Genomic DNA, 25674 nt, shown 5'->3' with positions numbered 1-25674 from the left:
TTTTGTTTTTGAATATATAATTCCAGGCTAAGGCTAAGGAACCATTTAAAGGAAAAAATGTATGATAATTCTGGTTGCTGAAATGAACTAGAGTCTAGATGGGTCTTTGAATAACATTGTATAGAAGATAATGTCAGAAACCAACCAATGCTTGTCAGAAGGGAGAGGATATTTAAAAACAAACAAACAAAAAAAAAAAAAGTAAAAGAAAAGTTATAAATTAAAAGCTGATCCCTCTGAGGCCCATGAGATTTCATCAGGGATCCCTCAGCAGCAGCAGCAATTTGCTTCTGCCCTGAAGAGGCAGTGTCCTCTTTTCTTCTCTGGTCAGGGGAGACTTTGGAAGAAGTCCCTAGGTCAGGCTGAGACAAATCCATGACCCCATGTAAAGAGTTATGGCAATTTGATCCTTGTTGACTAGTGTATCTGACTGAGGTTTAAATGTAAGATTGATAATGAATAAACAAAAGCCACAGAAAGAAGATCCACCTTTTGCTATACTTAGAAGTTGGAATGGTTAAGCAGTAACTTAAAAGTTAAATATTAACTTATCTAAATTTATTGAGCCTTTGCATGAAGCACAGACAATAATTTCAGAGACTAATAGTTTGTAAGTCTGTTTGGGTAGCACTAAATTTAAGTTCACTTGGCTCTTTTTCTTCATTCAGTAACTTAATGAATCACTCATAGGCCACAAAACAACTGTAGAGGATAAGGCTAAGATGCCGTAAGCACCAAACGAGTTCACAATATTGCAGCTTAATTTTATAGCAGTGAAGATTCCATTATAAAGGCGGCATCTGAACCCTGTAACTACATGATGCATGGCAGCATGAACATTTGAAGAGCAGAGATGAGGAGTTTCTTCACTTTTTTACTTGTTCTTATTTCATAATTTCTTTGATCTGAATATATGGCTTCAAGTACGTAATATTCAAGAGGATTCAAATTGGACTAATCGAATGTCTGCTTCAACAAAAACATTTTGAAATGTTTCATATGAAAAGACAGATTGTAGCTGGAGATAATCATCATTATGATCAAAATATAATGGCAAGATCTAGAAGAGCTATAAACCAAGATGGCACAATACTGTGCTGAAGGTAGGCAATTTTCTTTGACAGAACTGCTATGATTACCTAATTGGCAATCTAAATACATCTGCCATTTGGCACTGGCTACAGAGAACGAATATTAAATACTGAGTGTACTGAAACAAGCTTATTTTCACAGCTATGCTTCCCTTGGCTTATTACAGACATAATCAATTGCTTAATCAAACTGCCTCTGTACCTTTAGCCTCTGCTGGGCAAGGTGTTTTGCACACACCCAAGAAACCGGTGATTGTTGGCAACTTTTCTGAGGTAAACATATGAGTTTACTCATAGAACAGACTGGGTATGACAAAAAATAAAATAAATAAAAACCTGAAACATCTGTCTATTTATCTCTTTTCTTCAGGATCATTGGCTTTACATAAATCCACAAAATCATTGATCTGCCAATAGCCAGATTGGGCACGTCAGCTATCTTCTCCGTATTTTATCATCCAAAAACAGAGATTCCCTTTTGCTTTGTTGCTATTTATTCTCAATAGGACTTCGAAAGGCCTATCTCTGACACATCACTAAGGTTATTGCTGGCAAAAACTAAGGAGCTTTGAACCTATTTGCTTACTTACAGACTTCATGCAGTTGTGTTTACCGAAAAGAAAAAAAAAATAAGAACTGATTTTTCAGGTTATTTCTCTAATTTTGTATAACTGTATAGCTACAGTAAGTAGGGTCTGAGCTGCTGGCGGTCCAGGCCACCCCAGCATCTCTTTGCTGCTCAGATGAAGCTCAGACCCAATCTGCTAGCAAGTGTTCCTTGTACTGTTTAATTGAAGACATGCTTTCCTAGATGAGGTGCTTTTCTAGTTTCCAACATGACTTTTATTTTAAAGGCTGCATTACATCCCCTCAGCACTCTCTCCCCATGCGCACGCTTTGCTGCTCAAAGCAAAGTCCCAGATAAATCCTGTCCGGTTTAAGCGCTTCAGAGCAGCTGAGCTGGAACGTCTCTTACAGATGCTTCAATCTTTGTCCCTGGCAAAATGAAAGGGGATGGATGATTTGTGAAAGAGAAACTTTCCTGAAGCTAAACATCCCTTGGACAAATCAGCCTTCAGCAATGTTTGCGCTGGCAACATTATCTCCAAGAAGCTGTTTTGCAAGCCTTGCTTGCTCTTGCGTGTCTTTGATGGTTTTCAAAAGCATAATTTCTTCAAAAACAAGCACAGTTCCCTGACTTCCTTGGAGCTCAAAGGCTCACAACTGGCAGACAGAAATATAAACAATAAAATGTTATCTCTCCATGTAGCACTTGGAAGTTTTATATTTACATGGTATTTCGGAGGAGGCTTCCTTCAGGATTCAATTGTGTTCTTATATTTATTCCCTTAAAACTCATCTTTCTGTTGAAAGGAGTCTGTGCTATGAAGGCTTTGCCTTACAATACCCATTTTATCAGTACCAATAGAACAATTTGGGAGCTCAAATCTGCAATGAAGCTATTTGGAGAATTTCTGTGTTCTGACTCCAGTTCAGGATATATTTTCTTTGAAATGATCCGTTAGACATACAGCTCATACAGGGCCACTGTGATAATAAGACCTGGCCATTCTGGGTATCACGTCACTTAAAGTTTCACCAAGGGATTCCTGCATGTAGGTGTTTTTCTCAAGGAAGAGCCCACTGGACGTGGGTCACCCTGTCACGCTGTGATATCTGGTCAGCCCATGCATACAGAGGGGAGAACCCATGCACTGCTGCAGCTAACACTGAGCAGAGCTGCTGGGGCAGTCTGTGGGCAAGCTGGAAATCTCATAAGATGCCAGGACATTGGGGCTTCAGATTAGGAGATGCTGGACTACTGAAAAATACTGAAGTCAGGGACATGGTATACATTGTCTTGGTGTAATTCTAAAATTTTCCTTAAAAATAAAATTTATTTATCTAAGTGGAAATCTTCATAAAGCCTCCAGACTGACTCTGATGGTCCACATTAGAGTGATTCAAGGGATCACCTCCCTGGGGTGCTTCCCCAGCATATTCACTCTGTCCTCAGGGATGGCTTAAGTTAGCGCTCTGGGTTACAAACTAGACCTGCTAAATCAGTACCTGAGGACTGCTGTCAGGAGGCAGCCAGACAGGCAGGGAGCTGTGCCAGAGCCCACCTGCAGTCACCAGCTGGCAGAGCTGCCAGAGGACTCATCTGCAGAGCCAGTGTTTGTTCTGCAACGACACTGTCAGTGAATAATGAATATGAAAACATCTACTTTGACCTTTGCCAAATTGAGTCTAGACTGAGAATTGTGAGATTTCCTCTTGATCACAGAGCAGGTGCAGCGCTGTGGCTTTTTGGTTATTCTGTGGAAATCTTGGCAGGTGACTCACATGTACACTCCGTGAATCAGCCCTGTTGGTCGCTGAAGATAGCAGAAGCCATAGGATGTCACCACTGCACTCTGTTACCTTATTCTACAGAATCCTTTACTGATGACTCCCAGTCTCTTGTCAGGCTATCGTTTCAGGCATGGTTTCAGAGCTGTACTGAAATCCCCAGGCCATTGCAATCCACAACAGTTTTGCTCAAGGTTTTTTGCAGTGGGCACTGGAGGACTTTTCATCTATTTCTTATGTTAAAGGCAGAAGAGAAGGTGCTGTTGATATAATTGTTGATATTATTTTTTACAATTTGAATTCTACATGTAAAAAGAAATGCTACATCCCTGCTATGTACCATGGACATTACTGGGTGCTGAATGAAGACATATAACAGAAAAAGACAAGCTTCATCTGGCTGTAGTTTATATTTTACAGGTTCTATTTCGATTAAATAATTAAAATTTATATATTTTAGAGGGGAAAAAAAGCTTTGAGTGAGTGCTTATTTGAAATGCCAGAGGAAAAAAATAAACCAAACACAAATGCTTTGATTTTGGTATTATAACATTTTGTTGTTCTGTACTGGGTGTTTGATATTTAGGTTCAGCCTTCTCTGGAGACTTAGTCTTGCTCTGTCTAGTCATTTTTTAAATTTTCCCTCATCAGTTGGTTGCAGTTATTCTTGACTGCCTGCAGCATAATGTTTGCTGTGCTCCTTCCAGTTAAGGCTTTTTTTTTTTTTTTTTTTTTTTTTTAAGTCTCCGCTTCTATAGAAATTATTAACTTTGGTGTTTTCAAATATTTTCCTCTTAGGAGCTTTAAGGATATTTGAGATACTGCTTATACTCAGTGTCTCGGTGTTTGTTCATAACAGTTGAGCTGTATTTGCAGATCAATGACAGTGACTGCATACAAACCATCTTCTCTGAGCCCGTTGTATTAGAGCTGCCCCTTTGAGTTCACTCCTGCTTGGGGCTGATCCAAGGGATTAGGGGTGGGAGCTATACACTTGGAAGGAGACCATAAATATCAACTCATAACTTGTAGAGCACAATATGCTGGTGGGCTTGTGGTCATTTTTTTCCCACCTCCATAGGAGTTTAGATCTGAGGCAGCCAGGCTGCCATAAGGAACAAGCTGGAGATGATAAAAGTAGAAACACTGCCAAAAGGCAAGAGCAACCTCCTTCTCCCACAGGAGGATGGGAACAGAAATGACCCCCCATGACACAGGCAAAGGGAGACATGGGCATTTTGACATCCAGACTGTTCACAATAGGATTTTTGCAAGAGTCTGTACCTAAATTTCCCTTCCTTTGCTAACAGGAAGGAATTATTGTATGAGGCCATGCTAACAGGGTGCACATCAAAGCTACGAGGGCAGAATGGGCCCCATAGTGACCTTTACCAACAACTGACATTGTCTCATTCATTGGCAAATCACTGCAAAGCTCATGGGGTGCCTCAGGTCCCTTTTAGCATATCAGAATGTCACACACATGTGGCAACCATTGCTGACTGTGAGATGAGGGTTTGGTTAGGAAAGACTGAATTTAGCAATTCCAGTTTTGCATATTTCTGTACTTCACCCCTGCTAGGTGGGGACAGGATTTTACTTTTTGAAAGGAATTCAGTGAGTTTAATTTTGCTTTAAATAGAAAAAGTAATTAAATTAAGATCTTTCGTTCAGCTGATTTTCTTCCAAATTAATTCTGTTCGAATCCACATTGTTTCCTTTGGACACACAGAGTTTTGTAAAGCAAACCAGACCAAAACTTCATTTTGACACACAAAACCGAAACTTCTCCTTTTATAAAAATGTTGATGTGCAACATCTTACCTTTACAAAATTGCTTTTTTCCTCAGGGTTTTCTGTGGCTTTTGTTAATATCTCAAACCATATATTTCTTAGAAATGTGATATTCCTTCTGTGTGCCATGATCTCCCTCTAAGAAACTCAAGTGAACTTTTCAGCTGCTGGAAAAGTGTTGATCTGATCCATACCAAGTGGAGCTGCTCAACCATGAACTACAAATAGAGTTTATGAAGCTGATCGTCTTGAGAAAGCTGTGGATATTTCCAGAAATGGACTGGTAACAGAATGATACACATACCTGGGCTGGCAGAGAAAGAAGCCACCACGACGAAATAAATAGATTTTGTATGGCTTCTTTTAAATGGCTTCTTTTAAATGGGGAAATGACTATTTAAGTTACTTGTTTAAACCCAGTTGTCATAAATCATTGTGATATTTTGAGTAACAGCAAATCAGTAGGACTCCTTGGCTCTGGAGCTCTCATTTTATTTTCTTCCTTGCTGTGGAAGGCAAACCTGAAATCTCACAGTCCACGCATTCATGGTAAGAACACTCATAATGCTCCCATCTTTCAGTTCGATCCAACTTTCTGAACGCATTTTTTTCTTGTTGTCAAACAAATACCTAGTAAGGTTTTTGAAGATTGGCTGCTTTGGGGGAATTATAATCTCACAGATGAATGAATATGGCAGCTCTGAGAGTCCTATTAAAATTGTATGGGAGAACTTAACAGATCATGTCAGGGACAGGAACTTAGTATTTGTTACTGTAAGCCAATACTTGTTTTTCCATAGCACAGAAAGGTAACACTGAAATTGTAAATAATCCATTAATTAACAAGAGCTAATTATCTGTGTTGACAGCAGCACAAACATGTTAGATATGTGTTCAAATTTCCAATAACCTTTCTGAGAAGCTACTTAGCATCCCAGCCTTAAAGCCAATCTGCTCCCTAATAATGTGGCAGGAGCTTGTGCAGTGCTAGATTAGCAAAGTGGAAGTCCCACAGGCAACTGATGGTTGAGCAAACACAATTAAGCACATAAGAGCTGAAACCATTTCAAGTTTATGGACTCGAATTAATTGAACTAAAGCGGCTGATCTCAGCCACATTTCCCCCAATAAGATGTTGTACAGCATCCGTATGTAGCTGTGAACTCCAGTGACTCAAGTCTCTAGGGTTGATGTGGCATCTGGAGCAAGCAAATTTGTCACTGATTGTGCGAACTGTTTCCCCTATCTTTGTAGTAAAGTATAAGTAATAAACAGGGGTAAACTGAAATAGGGCTGGAAGTCCTCACCACTGAAGTGCTGTGGATCCACCAGGGCTGGGACAGAGCACTGAGCTCTCAGGATGGGCCTGCTATGGTTTATTGGGAAATGGTGGGTACTGCACACAAGCTGGGGCAGGAACACTCCGTCAGAGGTGGGCTGTGGGGTGGGACTGCCCTCTTGTTTGACAGGCTTGGCTATACCACCAAGCTGCTTGGTAGCCCCTTACTGCCCTGTGCGGCCTCCTGGAAAGCTAGCCTCTCTATGTTCTCAATGGCATTCATTGTGCCTTCAAATAATGGGGTGAACTTTATCAAAACTGCCCAATACCTGATTTCTGAGGACTGACTGGGAGTTACTCACCTTGGTTAAACCTGTCTGCACTGTGGGTTCAGTGCTTCAGGAGAAGACCAAAGTCTGGCACGTGCTTTTGCAAGAAGTCACATCTACCTTCTTCTTGTGCTTTGGTATTGCAGGGATATCAGGGAGCTTATATTTCCTTCCTATCCTGTAAGATCTGTCTCTGGTTATCTGTGTGATAGGGTAAGGTCTTCTGTGGTAGTAGCAAAGTTCGTAGCACTCCATCTCACACTCTCTGTGGCAGTGGTGTCATTTCTCTGGTATGGACGTGGCACAAAATGACAATGTAATTTGTCCAACATTGGGTGGTAATTCTGAGATGGGATAAGGAGTTAAAGTCGGGTTCAAGCCCATGACTATGCTTACCAGCCAGAATTCCAGTGGTTCCCTGTGTGGCCCTTACAGCAAAGCCCTTCCCCTACTACAGCCATCATGGGAGAATTTGTGCATGCGAAGACTTGTATGATCCAACTCTCTGCATGTGAATAGGGGAGCAATACATGTGGAAAGGAAATCAGTCTGTAGCACTAGGGTAAAACTTAAAATTAACATCATAGTAAGAAAGCTCTGTCTTGTAAATATACAAGTTGAATTCAAGGCTTTACTCTGCCTGCTGACGTGCAGAACAAATATATAAATGCAAAATGTAGGAAACACAAATGTGACTACCAGATACAGCCTCTGGTGTTTTTAAAAAGTAGTAAGATGGAGCTACTACCAAATATTTCAAAACTTCTTAGGAACATAATATCGCTAAGAAAACACCCACATGCAGCCAAAGTGCAAATCAAACACACATGCCGAATTGTGAAAGCAAGAGATCTGTCCTTAAGGAACACACCAGGAGGATCAGTGCACGACAATATACATGGCACTGAACCTACAGAAAGCATCAAATGACATGAGAGATGGCTGTTTTTCTGGTGAGGATGTTTTAAAGCATGATTTCAAAGGCTGTATCAATGATGGGTATTTTTTCCAAAGGAAGGGGAGAAGACAAGTGAGTAGTCTTACCATTCTTGTCTGCTCTTCTCAGTATCTAAATAAAAAGAGAGAGAAAGGAATCACTTTTTTAGCATGGGTTAGTAGCACACAATGCTGTGTTTAATGGGCATTAACGGTTTGAGTGCTGCACCATGTTTCATGAGGCTGCATAAAACTGAAAAGCCCTTAGCATGCCTCCATCCTTCTCTCACAGTATCATTTTCTTTAACTCCTCCTGTGCTGTGTGTAGAGAAAAACAAAACTATAAGAAACAGCTTTATTTTCTATTTTGTATATAGCTTGTGAGGGTGATGTCCAGGCACAAAACATGATACCATATGGCCATGGTGATTCTGGACTTGGGGCTGAGAGAAGCAGTGTAAGGAAGCATAGTGAGGGCGATAACTGTGAGGATGCTCTGTGCATCCGAGATGGTGAGAAAGACACAGGGCCTGGGTGGGTGGAGGAGGCAAGGGGAGAAGGCAGGAGAGGAGCTGGGTGGCACGAAGGGATCAGACTGGGGGTGGGAGGCAGCGATGTCAGCTGTGTGGGAGCAAATCTCGGGTTGCTCTGATAGTAGAAAAAAAGATTTAGAAGAAAGGGGAGAGGGAAAGAAGGAGGAAATAGCAAAACTGTGACCCACTTCCATAATTTCATTTATGGCCCCTGTGCTGAATTTTTCACTAGGCCCAGTTTATGACATGTGCAGTGTGACATAAGTTAGCAAGATGACACCTACCCACCCTGTATTTTCAGATAAATCAGTTCTCAGTATGAGGATTGGACTGTTGAAAGTTTTTAAAATTTACTGTAGGCTGGAAATTTCCTCCTAATGCTAACTAAAACCATTTGGCCAAAAAACTAAATGCAGAGCAAAAGAAAGACCATTCAAAGCATTTTTATTAGAATACAATAAAATCTTTCTAGAGTCTTTAATGCATAAAACTCCATCTTAGATTCATGGTTTGGCTGGATTTTGAAGGGGGTGAGTTGTTAGTCATTCTCCCCTACTATGGGCAAGCAACCTTCTTTCCTTTCCTGTCACCCAAAGGAAAAGTCAGAGTGCTTGGTGGTGTGCCCACCAGCCAGGACTGCTCCAGAGGAGAGAATGTATGTGAGCAAGGATGGCAAAGAGAGCTACAGCACTGAAAAGTTTGAAGGTTTGGCATGTTTTGCGTATGTGCAAGCATCTCTGATAGGAAAGGGAAAGATGTGCTTCTGAGAGGTAACAAATATGCCCAACATGGAACCAAGCATTCTTAATGGATTAAAAGTGGGTGTGCCACAAGAAGCAATGGCCTAGGCAGAGCCAAACTGTGCATTACAGCCAAACCAGGTGATGCATCTCACACCTTGGGCTAGCCACCTATGTGAGCAAGAGCACTGGCTGCTCCATCTTATGGATGTGTAGGGTTGGGAGCTTCAATTGACTAGAGGTGCCCTACAACTATGGGTCAAAGGTGGCAAAAAAATCTGGATAAGTACATTTTTGGTGAAAAAATAGCACTGCCATCCTATGGAAATGTTAAAATTGTTTGGACACTTGGTAGGAATTTTGACGCAAAAGCAGGAAGGAGGTTGCATTACAATCAGGACTTGTTCCCATTAGGTCTCTGCTTAACTCCCAGTGGGACCAGGACCTCAGCATTTGCCCTTTCTGTGCAGCCCTACCAGCAATCTCTTGCTGCTGGCCTAAGTGCTTCTGCAGGTGGAGATAATTCAATGAGGGATCATCAGAGAGCTGTAGACCCCAGCATATCTGTAATACAAATGTGCTCCCACAGGAGGAAGGGCCTCCAGCATCCAGTCCCTGCTCTCAAGCAGGCAGAGCTGGGATTTCAATTCAAGTATTCAAGCTTTTCTGTTGCATTTAGGAGCAGAAGTGCAGATGCAGCCCCCCCATCCCTTTTCTAGTTTTGTGAATGGCACAAATCCATAAATCAAAACCTGACAATGGTTTTAAAATTGCTAAAATTACACAAGTGATTTTAATTTGAATGAAATGTTTTACTTTGGGTGAAATAAGTTTTCAGTTTGTCAGATATTCTGCCCATCTGCAGCTTCCCAACCCCGTGTACTGAATTAAACTGGGCACAAGCTCCACTTCCAGATTTTGTAACTCTTTCATGGCACCCTGTGTTTCTCTTCTGTCTTTGCAATCTATGCTTATAATTTTCCTGCTTCTCTTTAAAGAAATAATTATGAGACTAAAAAGCTGCATTTTCATTATACACTTGAATGGAAATAGTAAATCAACAAAGAGTCTATTTTAAATTATTTCTTACAGAGGCTAGAGAAATCAGTAGGTGAGCAGACATGGCTTAAGTAAGATGCTGTTAGAAATAATTTGGGGAAAATCCTTGAGAAGTGAATGTGGTTGCATTAGATAAAAAATCTAGACAGAAGGCCCTTAAGACAAGCTTTAACACAGAACATGCCCTTTCCAGCTCAAGTTCTGGACTAACCCTGGTATAAGAGTTGGTCTGAAGTAGATCAGAGCTATTGGTAGGCTGTGAATGGTATGAAGGGACGTAGGTACACACATATAAGATTTTTAAGACTCCTGAAGGACAGAGGATACTTTAGAGATTGTTGGGCTGGAGTTTGCCTTTTATGCTCGACTTGCGTTGGACCAAAAAAATGCTCCGTACAGGGCAAAAACCATTGTGCCTGCACCCTGTGAGATGCTGAGCCCTTAGCGATGGTCCAGCACAGCACCCCTGAGGGGCAGGATGGACAAGTGCTGCGGCTGCTGCCTCACTCAGCTCCTTTTTAGAGGGCTGAGGGCTCAGTGCTACTTTTCACATTGACCCTGGGCACCTCAAATCCACCAGGGTCTAACGGGACACTTTGGGAAAAGCTCCATACTTCTGCAGGGTGAGAAACTCTTTAGTGAAAAGCTCGGGGGAAAAAAAAAAAAGTATAAATCCAAGCAATACATTTTGAAAAATGACAGTGTTTTCACCCAGTGCTTCTCCCAACCAGCCCCAAGTTGCTAACCTGCTCTCCTGAGGCATACACACTGTTGGAAAGAAACTCATTCCCCAACATAGATGTTGGACAAAAAAAAAACAACAGAGAAAAGAAGGAAAAGGGGGAAAAGGAAAGAAGGGGAAGGGAAAGGAAAACGGAAAGGGAAAGGGAAAGGGGAAGGGAAAGGGAAAGGGAAAGGGAAAGGGAGAGGGTGAGGGTGAGGGAGAGGAAGAAGGGAAAGAAAAAGGAAGAAAAAGAAGAGGAAAGAGAAGTGAAAAGAGAAAGAAGGTAAAGGAAACAGGAAAAGAGAAAAAAGGGAAAAAAAAAGGGAAAAAAAAGGAAAAAAAGGAAAAAAAAGGAAAAAAAGGAAAGGAAAAGGAAAAGGAAAAGGAAAAGGAAAAGGAAAAGGAAAAGGAAAAGGAAAAGGAAAAGGAAAAGACACACAGCCTTGCCTGGTTTCACCCCCTTCCACCCTGATGAGGAAATCAAATCCCACAAAAGGAAAAAAAAAAAAGAGAGAGAGAGAGAAAAGAGACCCTCATCCGTCAAACGCCTGCAGTCGCTGCCTTTGGGGGTCATGACGGCAAGGGTGCCCCGTACTCACATCGCGGAAGATGCGCAGCCCCGCGCCCAGCTCCGCCGCCATCCGCCCGCCGCAGCCGCCGCCACCGCCCGGAGCGGCGGGGCCGGGAGGCGAAGGGGGGCGGCAGCCCCGGCACCCCCGGCCCCCTCCCGGCCCCGCCGCCGCTCCCCCGGCCCCGGGGATGGCTGCTTTGCCGGGGGGCCGGGCCGCAAGCTCCGCCCGTCGGTGCCTGGGTCCTCGTGTGCGTCCTCCGTGCTGTGGGGCAAGTCACTGGGAGAAAGGGTAGAAAGAAGGAAGGAAAGAGAAGAAAGAAAGAAGGAAAGAAAAGAAAGAAAGAGAAGAAAGAGAAGAAAGAGAGAAAGAGAGAAAGGAAGAAGGAAAGAAGGAAAGAAGGAAAGAAGGAAAGAAAGAGAAGAAAGAGAAGAAAGAAGAAAGAAGAAAGAAGAAAGAAGAAAGAGAGAAAGGAAGAAGGAAGTAAGGAAGGAAGGAAGGAAGGAAGGAAGGAAGGAAGGAAGGAAGGAAGGAAGGAAGGAAGGAAGGAAGGAAGGAAGGAAGGAAGGAAGGAAGGAAGGAAGGAAGGAAAAGAAAGAAAGGAAGAAAGGAAGAAAGAAAGGAAGAAAGAAAGGAAGAAAGAAAGGAAGAAAGAAAGGAAGAAAGAAAGGAAGAAAGAAAGAAAGAAAGAAGAAAGAAAGAAGAAAGAAAGAAAGAAAGAAAGAAAGAAGAAAGAAAGAAAGAAAGAAAGAAAGAAAGAAAGAAAGAAAGAAAGAAAGAAAGAAAGAAAGAAAGAAAGAAAGAAAGAAAGAAAGAAAGAAAGAACTGCCCCCAAAGACCTCAAGGGATCAGATGGCCTCTTTTTGGAAGCCTGCCCTGGTACATCTCTCCCCAGGTGGTGTGCTCCAGTTTGGGAGGTTTTCCCTCAGTTTTCCTAGCTGCACTCAAAGGATGCCACTTGCTTCTTCTCACCCTTGTGGGTGCAGGGAAGAGCTTGTCCTGTTTTGTTCCACAGCTGCCTTTTAGCTTATTGAATGTGCTTTCATGGCTAAACCTGCCTTTTCTTGAAGAAAGAAACGTGGTTCTTGCAGATTTCCTTTATCAGGGCATGTTTTCTGTTTTCCCCAACATTTTGGTTGATTTCCCGTCTGATCTGGTCATTTGAGGGAGGTCTCACTTCAGCTACGAGACCCCAGACTGAACATCCCTTGGGGTCTTGGCAGCACAGACAGGCAAGTGGGACTGTGTTCCTACTTCTCCAACATAGGCATCATGATGAGTTGAGTTCAGCAAAAGCACATGGTCTTTAAAATAAGGTTCTTGACTGTAATACGCCCCACAAGGTGACTTGGCCAAAATCAGGGGCAGAGACCTGGAAGCACTGAGGTCTCTTGGGTGGAGCAAGTGGGGAGCTGTGAGACAGAGCAGGGTGTGGGTAGGTGAGGAGGATGCCAGGGTGATGGGGAGTGCATCTTTGGGGGAAACTCCCCCTGTGTAATTTCAGACACATGCTGAGACATTATTCGTGTAAAGGGGGAATTCACCATGTGCTGCAAGCTTTAACTTCAATTTTCACCATTCCTGTCAATTAAAGACAGGGTCTCAATGCTATTTTATCATGGCTTGCTCTGTGCAGATGATCCTGCTTCTTCCACTCCTATTTTCAGGTTTCAAAAGAAAATCTGACAGAGCAGAGAGATTCGTCCAAGAGGAAAGACAAGGCATTTCACAGGGTGAGAAATTTGTATCCCACTTGCTACAGATGGCTTGAAAGAGATGGAAAATCATCTCAGGTTATTTTTGCCTTTTTAATAATACTGAAGGGCTTTTATTTAATCTGCTTCTTCTGACAGAAGTATGGATTGCCATTTCTTTCCAGACAGAGAAAAGAAAAAAAGGCTGAAGGCTGTCTCTAGAGCCAGGATGGTGAATGGAGATAGGGAAAAGCTTCTCTAGACTGTAGATGGGCTTTTTTTTTGTTAAGTGTTATTAGAAGAAGAGGAATAGTGATGCATATTTAATTTCTATCTTGGAATTAAAAGATATTTATTGAAGAAATAATATATTTCCCCTTTATATTTCCCCTTTGATTAGTATTAACATTCACTGTGAATATTTTATATCTGTCTAGAGAAACTATTCTTAAAAGCAGTGCAAAAAAATACAGATTTATCATTTTTTAAAGTATTATCTCAATTTTAATAGTGTAAGCAGGGCAAAAGCTCTGAATTTCACTGGCTTCCCCAATGCATTCAGTGATTCCTCTCCATCTCTGAGCAAGAGGCTACAGGGAGGAGGGCAGGGGGAATGCAGCCTGTGCAGCTGTGGTTTGTGCTGTGTGGCATGGTGGGCTGCTGAAATATCCTCGTGGGGTTAGCAGAAGTCAGCACGCAATGATCTGGTCACTTGGGCAGCCACAAGCAGCCACAAAGCTGTGCTGTTGGTAATCTATTAAAAGAAATGGAGTTGTTTTGTGTGTGTATGAGGATAAAGCATAAAGCTGTTCCCTCTTTTTCTTGCTGTGTGCCACATCATTAAACTTTTATTTAGAAACCAGCCTACTGTATCAGTATCTTCACTCATGTGAAAGGAAAAGAAGTGGCCAGCCAGTACCTAATGATTTTGCCCTTTTATCTGGAAAAACAAACACACGAAAACCCGCAGCAATATCTACCTTACACTTAGTGTGCAGCGGGCTATGCAGCAGGAGCCATCAGCACTGAGATAAATATAAAAGCTTCTTTTATACCGAGGAAATGTAAGCTGTCTAACTCTCTAACACAGTTTCTAAATCACTCTCTGATGGGTAGCTATGTGTGTTGCTTTTAAATGTCAGGAAGAACACTATATAATCCTCATGCCAAAGTATAACCTTTCCAACAGAAGAGCAGCTCGCACGCTACAGTAGCCCATGGGTCTGTAATGAAAAGCACTCTTTGTCCCTAGGAAAGGAGACGTATCCTCTCAATGGTCCTTTTTTGACTACAGGAGTGGGATGGTACTTACCAAAAGAGCTCAGTTAGCACAATACGATGTCCCTCTACCTTTCAAAACATGTTGTTTCATCTTGGATTGAATGCCTGGTCTGGTGCCCTGTAGACCAACCCCCAGACAGCTCTGGTTTGATTGTGCTCCCTCATGGCTTTTCTTGACTATAACAAGCTATAACCACAGAGAAATTTCATGTTGTATGTGTGGCCATGGCTTGTTATGTGAGTGGTAGCAGGGGATGTTAGAGGCCACCTTCCTTTTCCATCACCTTGTGTCCTGAATATGGACTAACTCGACCTTACTGAGGAACCAGTATCTTCACAGCTCCATGTTTCCATGGGTGGGAGTGTGAGGATGGAAAAGTGAGTCCCCTTCCACAGGGATGTGACAGTAAGGATAAATGAATTAAATCACATAAGCAGTGATGATGTGCCTGGCAAAATGTTGTGTCCATTGCCTGTACAGGGGTATGTGGCTATGTCTAGCTCATCAGATGAAAACTGCCCCAAAGTTCCCAGCCCCAGGAGCTCACTTTGCCCTGATCTCCCCTGGAGCATGACCTGAGCCTGGCCCCACAGTCCACTCCTTTCCCTCTGGTCCCATGCCCACTGTTTGCTGAAAAGTAAACCCAAACATGAGCTGGACCACTGCCATAGTGCTCTGCAACAGGAATCTAGCATAGACAAGTAGGATGCGGGGTGTATATCAGCAGGTGAATCTAGATGCTGTCTGTATTGGAGCTCTTTTCTAGTTTACCAGGGAAAGAAACTCAGCATAAAGCCATAATTAAACATGGGGAATTCAGGGAGATGCTGGTTTCCATGTTGATAAGTGCTTTTGCAAGAGGAAACCATACAGCTTGAACTGTAACATTATTTTGCTTTTCTTATTTATGTTCTCTTGTTTATTTGCTGCTCTTCCTATACCTGTTTGGGAAAATCACTGACAGCCTACTCATTCAATCCAGTTTTCACATAGGTTCCCAACATTGTTTTTTCTTAACAGTTCAGTGCCTTTGACTGACTTACCACCGAGAGGAAATGCAAGGCTTGGGATCTTCGGCAGACTTTGGAACAGCAGCTATGGATCTTGCTCTGTGTCCCCTCCTTTTCATCTGTAGGAGACACAAAATACTCCTGGGATGGAAAAGGATCAGTATAAATATAAATGTAGTAAAGGTTGTAATTACTGAGTCCTGCATTACTGAGTCAGTAATGCATAGCAGTGCACTAAAAGTGCCTGGGTAAACTACATGGGCATCATTGTACATGGAATATTGGTTATGCATTACAAGATGTAAAACACATGTTTTCATTTATTTATTTATAACTAACTAACTAAATACAAATATCTTATTTATTTATTTATTATTTTCACACACTTTCACATACAGCCAGACAATTTGGTAGCTTTCAGGACAACTTCTTAGGGACATGTGAAATGCACAAGATGTGTGTGTTAATTAATATACCACATTGACTGCTCTATGCACATCATTCTGTTTATGACCAGCCCTGCAGGAGCATTTTGGAAGCAAACAGTGCAATAAAAATGACTGTAATGGGGCACCCAACAGAGACTATAGCTCATGTTGAGAAGAAGCCTGCTGTGTGGCTGGATGCCTAAGCCAGATATTTACTTAAAAGATCTAAGAAAAGGAACAAAGGAAAAGATCAAAACATGACAGAGTCAGAAGCATAACAGCACAACAGCACAGTGAAAGAGAAACACTTTCATTCCTTGCATTTGCAACATTCCCAGGAAATAAATAAAAAATAAAGTAGGAGGAAATGGCTATTGACAGTCTGCAACTATAGATAATTTCATTTTTGATCCAAACACAAAGGAATCCAGTTCCCAGTGCTTGTCAGACTCAGATATAAGCAATGGTCCTGAGCAGACCATGAACCTCATCTCCTTTCTCCTTCAGAAGGGGGATCAACCAGCAAAAAAGGAGTAGTTCTTTTGGAGACCACTGCAGATACATCTATGTCGATGATCTCAGGCAGCAGCCCCCAAGGACAGGGCAGCTCTCCTGGGAATGGCATATCTTTCTCACCTGTGTGTGTTCAGCAAGCCCAAGCCATGCTGTACCAGGTCAAGGGGTGAGGTGGTCTCACCCCGCCATGCACAGCCTTCTGGCCAGGCAGTTGCACTCCTGGGCTTCTGGAAGCTGGGAGGAAAGGAAAAGAGGTCAGGCAGTAGGTAACAGAGGAGAACAAAACAACAGAAAACCATGCCTCGTTGGCTTCTGAATTTCAGCAAGCACATGTGAAGATTGGACTGGAGCAACTGGACCACTCCTGGTACCACTTGTAATGGCAAATTCCCACTCCTACAGAAGATGTTTAATGTGCAATACAGCAATCTGGATCGGTGTGTAAGAACTATGACACAAAGTTCATTTAGTTGGCTGAATATGAGCCAGCAGTGTGCTCAGGTGGCCAAGAAGGCCAGCAGCATCCTGGCTTGTATCAGGAACAGTGTGACCAGCAGGGCTAGGGAGGTGATCGTCCCCCTGTACTCAGCTCTGGTAAGGCCACACCTCGAGTACTGTGTTCAGTTTTGGGCCCCTCGCTACAAGAAGGACATCGAGGTGCTTGAGCGGGTCCAGAGAAGGGCAACAAAGCTGCTGAGGGGCCTGGAGAACAAGTCCTATGAGGAGCGGCTGAGGGAGCTGGGTTTGTTCAGCCTGGAGAAAAGGAGGCTCAGGGGTGACCTTATTGCTCTTTACAGATACCTTAAAGGAGGCTGTAGCGAGGTGGGGGTTGGTCTATTCTCCCATGTGCCTGGTGACAGGACGAGGGAGAATGGGCTAAAGTTGCGCCAGGGGAGTTTTAGATTGGATGTTAGGAAGAACTTCTTTACCGAAAGGGTTGTTAGACATTGGAACGGGCTGCCCAGGGAAGTGGTGGAGTCACCATCCATGGAGGTCTTTAGAAGACATTTAGATGTAGAGCTTAGGGATGTGGTTTAGTGGAGGACTGTTAGTGTTAGGTCAGAGCTTGGACTTGATGATCTTGGAGGTCTCTTGCAACCTAGATAATTCTGTGTTTCTGTTGGAGTCTCCCAGCTCAGAGCCAACCACCTGTTAGTCTGGCGCAATGGATTTGTGTGTTCCTTGCGCTAGCTGTTCCTTAACCTCCTCTTCACATACAAGGACACGCATCTCTTTCACGCTCCTTCAGGAGTAAACAAGCCAGGAGAGATTTCATTTCCCTTTTGAAGACTTACAGGGATGTAGTAACAAAAGCAAAGGCATAAAACGGTACCTGAGGCACAGGCTACTTTTCAGCCTGCAGCAGGCTATAGGTATGATATCATCCTTTGATATCCTACCTATATCATATATTATGTTATCATATCAGGAAACATAGAAAACTGCCTGTTGCTTCTCAGGTTTAAACTTTTCCCTTAAAAGGTGTATGCAAAGGTGTAATCAGCTGTTTGAGTACAATTCTCACGTATACATGAACATTTTCCTCTCCCCTTCCCAACTTGGAGTGCAACAGTTTTCATCATACTGTTATAAATTCCGAGCCAACTTAGCTTTATGAGATTTATTTATGGGGTTAATAAAAGGCAAGTAAAGAGCGCTGGGTGCGCGGGGAGTCTGGGCTCCTCCAACATGCACACACGTTACATCAGGCGGCAGCTTTTTCTGCTCCTAGGCTAATACATGTTCATTACTACTTCTGGAAAAGGCAGGGGGCAGGGTTATTATAATTAGTTCCCAGATTCCGAACCCTCCCACTGGCTCATGTGTATCAGTCCCCGGTGGTCCCTCTGGGGTCTCTCGTGCTGAAGGCTCATAGTCTTCCTCCCAGGCTTTGTCCTTGTCCTTCTCCTTTGTCCATCTTGGCTGGATATCAGGCATTGCCTCTAACTCTATACAAGAAAGAGAGAGAAGCACACCTTCCTACTCTGTCAGCTACTGGCAGACCTAGAGAGAAAAAAAAAATAAGTTGTTAATTAAAAAGTAACGTTGGTTTAAGGCATTTCACCAAATATGTAATATTTGGTAGAAACCAGACGACAAACAAAAGGGAAGAAGAAACAGTAGAAGGTACTTGCATGGCCTTAATTTACATGGCAATGGACAACAACGACAACCTGCAATGATTTCCTGCAATGATTTACAAGTGCTTTCCACCATTCACCCTTGAGACAGAAAACTGGGATTCCCATATGATATAAGGGGAGTGCGATCCCTCTCAAAATACAGGAGCCTGGCGGACGCTACTGAGTACTGAAAATGTTAAGGCTAGGCAGCACCGAACTCAGAGAAGGGAGGCTGAGTCTTCCTGGCTGTTCACGTAACAGACAAGAGCCTCAGCTTTTAGCCCTAAGCAATGATTCGTAGTGCCAGGTGGGGAACTAGTTCTTAAGCCAGGGACCATTTCAGCATCTTTAAAGCTACAGAAAGGCTTGAAGGCTCTGTGGAATCATGTTCCTGCCGCAAAAGTCTGGGGACCAGGACTGGGCAAGCGGGGCGCAAGTGTGTTGGGGAGCAAGCTCTCTGGGCTGATTACCAGGGCTTTAAACTAGGTTTGATGGGGGAAAGGAGGGGAGCTAAAGGGGACAGAGAAGGGCTGGGGGAAGTCCTCACTACTGTTATAAATGGCTCAGTCTTCAAAATAGGACTATAATCAAAGTTTAGAATTTATTAAAGGAATAGAGGTAAGCAAACAGCACTGGGTGCGCCGGGAGTCTCTGCTCCACCTAGACGCACACCGGTTACATCAAGCAGCTGATTTTTATGCTCCTAGGCTAATACATATTCAATACTGCTTCTAAAACAACCAGGGTTATTATAATTAGTTTCTGGAATCCAAACCCTCCTACTGGAGGGTTTGCGTAACAGTCTCCAGTGGACCCTCTGGGGGTCTCTCATGCTGAAGGCTCATAGTCTTCCTTCCTCCCTCTTGTCCTTCTCCTTTGTCCAGCTTGGCTGTATGGCAGAGACTTGTGCAGCGTCCCCTGCAAGCTTTGTCTTTTAGTCATTCTTCAGCTTTCCCTGTCTCCTTAGTCTCCTGGCCAGATATCAGAGACTTGCATGGTGTCCCATGCAAGAGTCATAATAGTTAGCAGCTATTCTGACCCCCCGCCCCCCCCCCAGGTATCAGAGACTTCAAGGACAAGGCTACAAATACATTTCCCTTCAAGCTCTCTATTGACACGAATTGCTAAAACATTCCTTTGCAAGGTACAAGAACTACATACATTAACCACTCTGTTTTTCTTAGACTTGTGGTTATACAAGGGTCTGTAAGACAGAAGGTCACATTCATCATACCATGCGGCCCTAGCATTGTTCCATAATGACATGAATCAGATGAACACTTTTCACACTACTGCCACTGTTGAAGACAAGGAAAAACTTCAGAGCTCTCCCATAGGATTGTCTGAGGGCTCCTCAGAGAAGGTAGCGTTCCCAATCCCCCATCCAGTACCTTCTTCTTGCATGCCCCCAAGGTAACTGTACCTGCTGCTTCCCTAAAGTGCCTGTACACCAGTACACGGAGCACGGGAAATAAACAGGATGAGCTCAAGATCTGTGTTCGGTCATGGGGCCACAATCTCGTTGCGATCACTGAGACGTGGTGGGACAGCTCACGTGAGTGGAACGCAGCAATGGAGGGCCACGTCCTCTTTAGGAGAGACAGGCTGGGGAAGCGAGGGGGTGGGGTTGCCCTTTATGTGAGGGAGCAATTAGAGTGTAGCCAGCTCCAGCTGGGGGAGGGTGATGGAGAGCTTCTGAATAAGAATTAAGGGGTGGGCTGATATGGGAGACACACTGCTGGGGTTCTACTACAAAGCTACTAGATCCACATGTGCTAAGGGAGCTGTCAGATGCGATCGGTGAAACTTTCTCAATAATCTTGGAAAGGTCCTGGAGAATGGGTGAGGTGCCGGAAGACAGGAGGAAAGCCAGCGCCATTCGGATCTTCAAGGGCAAAAAGAAGGATCGGGGAAACTAAAGGTCAGTAAATCTCAGCTCTGTCCCTGGAAAGGAATTGGAGCAGCTTGATTGCGATGCCAAAGGGGACCAGGACTGGGGACCTGAATGATCACTGACATGATCTGAAACCAGGGCCCGGAGAGGATAAACAACATGACAGAGAGCAAATACGGAAAATAATGTACTATAATACTCAATTTGGAAAACAGGCGCAGCAGAGTTGAGATTAAAGCAATCAGCATTATGACAAGTGACTATTAAGCAGGTCTAATACTTACACCAATTTTAGTTTAACAAACTGTGGTCAGATCTGCCGTTATCTCAACCTTTCGAGCCCCACGTTGGGCGCGGGGACCAGGACTGGGGACCAGGACTGGGGACCAGGACTGGGGACCAGACAAGGTGAAAGAATTCCTCCAGCTTCCCAACCCAACCCAATTCTCATTTTTAACCTCAAAGCTCTTACCTGCCAACTTCTGAATTTGACTCACTGAGAAAGAACTTCACAGGTAAGTAGCACCACCAGGGTTTTCCTTTTCTGCTTAGTCACCGCCGATGTTACTAGCTCATAGATTCTCCAAAACTATTTCTCAGAGATATCCGAAAACACGAAGAAAAATTCGTCTATCTTGGAACACTGAGTCCATTTCACCAGGACAGTAGAAAAGCGCCCTAAGTAACCTGAACCTCAAACTCCTCTGGAGTGGCAAGTCTTCCCATGGCTCCTCATGCTTCCTATATAGCAAAGGTCAAATGATCCCCACCTGGCAGATTTCACTTCACATGTGGAGTCATGAGACCTTGTGGAATAGGCTCAACAAGCTCGTTTCAATGTTTAAGGTTCAATTGCTCCTTATTGCTAACAGAAAGAACCTGACAAGGGGCTCAGTGGTTAGAGTTGACCTAATTAATTAACTACAAAAGGCATGTAAGGGTCATATTTCTGCTAGTCATTCTGTGAGGAAAATTAGTACAGAGCCTGTTAAAATAAGATAAATCAACATAAAGAGAAGAAATAAATAAAAGAAAAAAAGAAAATGACCTAAAAGGCAAAATTGCCGTCCTGGATTTTCATCTGTCTAGTCACGACAGATAAGGAATATAGCTATCAGAAAGACTTTACTTTACATTAATGTTGCTTAAATTTGCTTTTCTGAGATCACTCCTTTATGCCGGACTTGTCAAAATCTAGTGCCATGACCTCCGACTGCAGTATTTACTTTGGCTGCATATAAACTATCACGTATCAATGCCAGGATCCGGATCCTCACTCCCTATTCAGGTCAAGGACCGGGCTGAAAGTTTTGGCTTTAATTTGGTTACATGACTACATTGCTGTCCTCGTGGTTTCCCCCAGCCGGCAGCTAAGCACCACACAGCCGTTTGCACAGCCGTTCATTCGCTCAAGGCATGTTGGAGCTGTGCCAGGGGGAACAATGGCAAGGCTGGGGGATAAGGCAATGGCCCAGCTGAAGTGCATCTACACCAATGCACGCAGCATGGGTAACAAACAGGAGGAGCTGGAAGCCATCGTGCAGCAGGCAGGCTACGACTTGGTTGCCATCACGGAGACGTGGTGGGACGACTCTCATGACTGGAGTGCTGCAATGTCTGGCTATAAGCTCTTCAGAAGGGACAGGCAGCACAGAAGGGGTGGTGGTGTGGCTCTCTATATTAGAGAATCTTTTGATGTTGTGGAACTCGAGGCTGGGAATGACAAGGTTGAGTCCCTTTGGGTTAGGATCGGCGGGAAGGCCAACAAGGCTAGCGTCCTGGTCGGGGTCTGTTATAGACCGCCAAACCAGGATGAGGAGGCGGATGAGGAGTTCTACAGGTAGCTGACAGAAGTTGCAAAATCGTCGGAGCTTGTTCTCGTGGGGGACTTCAACTTCCCTGACATATCCTGGAAGCACAACACAGCTCAGAGAAAGCAGTATAGGAGGTTTCTGGAGAGCGTGGAAGATAGCTTCCTGACGCAGCTGGTTAGTGAGCCCACCAGGGGTGGCGCCCCGCTAGACCTTCTCTTCACAAACAGAGAAGGACTGGTGGGAGATGTGGTGGTCGGAAGCTGTCTTGGGCAGAATCACCACGAAATGGTGGAGTTCTCTATTCTTGGCGAGGCCAGGAAGGGGACCAGTAAAACCGCTGTATTGGACTACCATAAGGCTGACTTTGAGCTGCTCAGGACACTGGTTGGTAGAGTCCCTTGGGAGGTGGTTCTGAAGGGCAGAGGAGTCCAGGAAGGCTGGGCTGGGCGCTCTTCAAGAAGGAAATCTTAATGGTGCAGGAGCCCAAAGACGAGCTGGCGTGGAAGAAGACTGGCCTGGCACAACAGAGGGTTGCAGCTTGAGCTTAGGAGAAAAAAGAGGGTTTACAATCTTTGAAAAAAAAGGGCGGGCCACTGAGGAGGACTATAAGGATGTTACGAGGCTGTGCAGGGACATAATTAGGAAGGCCAAAGCTCATCTGGAGCTCAATCTGGCTACTGCCGTTAAAGACAACAAAAAATCTTTTTACAAATAATTCAACGCAAAACGGAGGACTAAGGAGAATCTCCATCCTTTACTGGATGCGGGGGGAAACCTTGTTACAAAAGATGAGGAAAAGGCGGAGGTGCTTAATGCCTTCTTTGCCTCAGTCTTTAGCGGCAATACCAGTTGTTCTCTGGATACCCAGTACCCTGAGCTGGCGGAAGGGGATGGGGAGCAGAATGTGGCCCTCACTATCCACGAAGAAATGGTTGGCAACCTGCTACGGCACTTGGATGTGCGCAAGTCGACGGGGCCGAATGGGATCCACCCGAGGGTACTGAGAGAACTGGCAGAGGAGCTGGCCAAGCCACTTTCCATCATTTATCAGCAGTCCTGGCTATCGGGGGAGGTCCCAGTTGACTGGCGGCTAGCATCTACAAGAAGGGCTGGAGGGCAGACCCGGGAAACTACAGGCCTGTCAGTTTGACCTCAGTACCAGGGAAGGTCATGGAGCAGATTGTCTTGAGAGTCATCACGTGGCACTTGCAGGGCAAGCAGGCGATCAGACCCAGTCTGCATGGGTTTATGAAAGGTGGATGAGGGAAAGGCTGTGGATGTGGTCTACCTTGACTTCAGCAAGGCTTTTGACACCGTCTCCCACAGCATTCTCCTCAAGAAACTGGCTGCTCTTGGCTTGGACTGGCGCACACTTCGTTGGGTTAGAAACTGGCTGGATAGCCGGGCCCAAAGAGTCGTGGTGAATGGAGTCAAATCCAGTTGGAGGCCGGTCACTAGTGGCGTTCCCCAGGGCTCAGTGCTGGGGCCAGTCCTCTTTAATATCTTCATCGATGATCTGGATGAGGGCATTGAGTGCACCCTCAGTAAGTTCGCAGATGACACCAAGTTAGGTGCGTGTGTCGATCTGCTCAAGGGTAGGAAGGCTCTGCAGGAGGATCTGGATAGGCTGGAGCGATGGGCTGAGGTCAACTGCATGAAGTTCAACAAGGCCAAGTGCGGGGTCTTCCACCTGGGGCGCAATAACCCCAAGCAGAGCTAGAGACTGGGAGGGGAATGGTTGGAAAGCTGCCTGGCGGAGAAGGACCTGGGAGTATTGGTTGATAGTTGGCTGAATATGAGCCAGCAGTGTGCTCAGGTGGCCGAGAAGGCCAACGGCATCCTGGCTTGTATAAGAAGCAGCGTGGCCAGCAGGGCTAGGGAAGTGATCGTCCCCCTGTACTCGGCTCTAGTGAGGCCACACCTCAAGTACTGTGTTCAGTTTTGGACCCCTCACTACAAGAAGGACATCGAGGTGCTTGATCAAGTCCAGAGAAGGGCGACGAAGCTGGTGAGGGGCCTGGAGAACAAGTCCTACGAGGAGCGGCTGAGGGAATTGGGCTTGTTTGGCCTGGAGAAAAGGAGGCTCAGGGGCGACCTTATTGCTCTCTACAGGTACCTTAAAGGAGGCTGTAGCGAGGTGGGGGTTGGTCTGTTCTGCCACATGCCTGGTGACAGGACGAGGGAGAATGGGCTAAAGTTGCGCCAGGGGAGTTTTAGATTGGATGTTAGGAAGAACTTCTTTACCGAAAGGGTTGTTAGACATTGGAACGGGCTGCCCAGGGAAGTGGTGGAGTCACCATCCCTGGAAGTCTTTAAAAGATGTTTAGATGTAGAGCTTAGGGATATGGTTTAGTGGGGACTGTTAGCGTTAGGTCAGAGCTTGGACTCGATGATCTTGAGGTCTCTTCCAACCTAGAAATTCTGTGATTCTGTGAAAGTCACGCCCTGCTTGTCCTCTGAACCTGTGTCAATTTTGGATTCATTTATTTATGACTACTTATGCTAGAAACTTTCAAAGGCAGGTTACCCTCAGCAAAAGCTATTTTTCAGGAGGTGAGAGCAAGGTGAGTCTCCTTGGGGTGAGCAAGAACTGAGACAGGGTTTTTTAGGTGTGTTTGAACCATCACTTTGTTGGCGTGCAGTTGGTGTGCTCTGATATTACCATGCTGTTGTATGAGACAAGCAAAAGGTTGTCTTGCTTCTGGGTTTATATGTGAGCTTGTTTTTGGACTTTGGCAAAGCATAGGTGCGTAACTTCTGCCTTTGGTGCCCAAATATTTTATTAGGTGCAAGCCATCATCCTTCATATGCAACAGTGCTTTAAATACATTAAGCTAACAGCAATGTCATGCATCTGGGTTTCTCAAATATAATTCTCTAGCTGGATTTCAGAAAATTGGGAATTTTTTTAGCAATATAGTATTATTACAGTGGTTTTGTAAAGGTAGAGAGAATTTTCTCTCTATCTTTGCTAGGCTGCCTCTGCTCATGAGGTACATATCTCCCATGAAACAGTACCTGATGCAAGCATGCCAGCTCTATTCCTTGCTTTTCAGCTTGATCTCCCCCAGCAGTTGTTGATATTCTGCAGCCAGGAACAGCCACCTGGCTTCTTCCAGCTCAGTGATTTCATCCCTTACAATTACACGTAGAGCTCAGTGCCTGCTGGCAGGCCCCTCTCTTTCCCTCCCAGAGGACAATGCTCACAGCCTGGTGGCATGTCCTCTGGTACTTGTTACCTGAAGGAAAGCCAAGAGCTCTTCAATATCTTAAGACTGATGTTTGTGATCCTACTATTACAGTGGTAGCTGACACTCTGTTTTGCTTTCAAAGGATTTTTATTTTTTTTTTTTTCCAGGGACTGATTTTTTTTTTTTTCCAGTAAAAGCAGATAAGGAGCCATCTTATTTCAAAACAATCTCTAGCAACTTTATACTGCCAGAGTATTTGGTGACAAGTGCTCTGCTTGCTCCCCAGCTGTTATCATGTTCAATTCTAGGCTAAGGA

General features: G+C 44.3%; 1 protein-coding gene across 2 annotated transcripts in view; it reads right to left on the bottom strand.

Moving 5' to 3' along the window:
* NECAB1 (N-terminal EF-hand calcium binding protein 1) overlaps positions 1 to 11533 on the bottom strand; it is a 60633-nt gene extending 49100 nt beyond the window's left edge. Inside the window, exons 1-2 of one of the 2 annotated variants that reach the window (XM_032182049.1) lie at positions 11437 to 11533; positions 7890 to 7914 (exon numbers count right to left, since the gene is read on the bottom strand). In XM_032182049.1, the coding sequence (XP_032037940.1) occupies positions 7890 to 7914; positions 11437 to 11478 (67 nt within the window). In that variant the 5' untranslated portion in view covers positions 11479 to 11533. The remainder of the gene's footprint in view (positions 1 to 7889; positions 7915 to 11436) is intronic. The other variant, XM_032182050.1, reaches the window with a different exon arrangement.
* Between the last annotated feature and the right edge of the window lie 14141 nt (positions 11534 to 25674).

The sequence above is a fragment of the Aythya fuligula genome, chromosome 2, assembly GCF_009819795.1.
Source record: "Aythya fuligula isolate bAytFul2 chromosome 2, bAytFul2.pri, whole genome shotgun sequence".
Lineage (NCBI taxonomy): Eukaryota > Metazoa > Chordata > Aves > Anseriformes > Anatidae > Aythya > Aythya fuligula.
The sequence above is the reverse complement of the archived record's forward strand: the minus strand, read 5'-3'. Positions and strand labels throughout refer to the sequence as shown.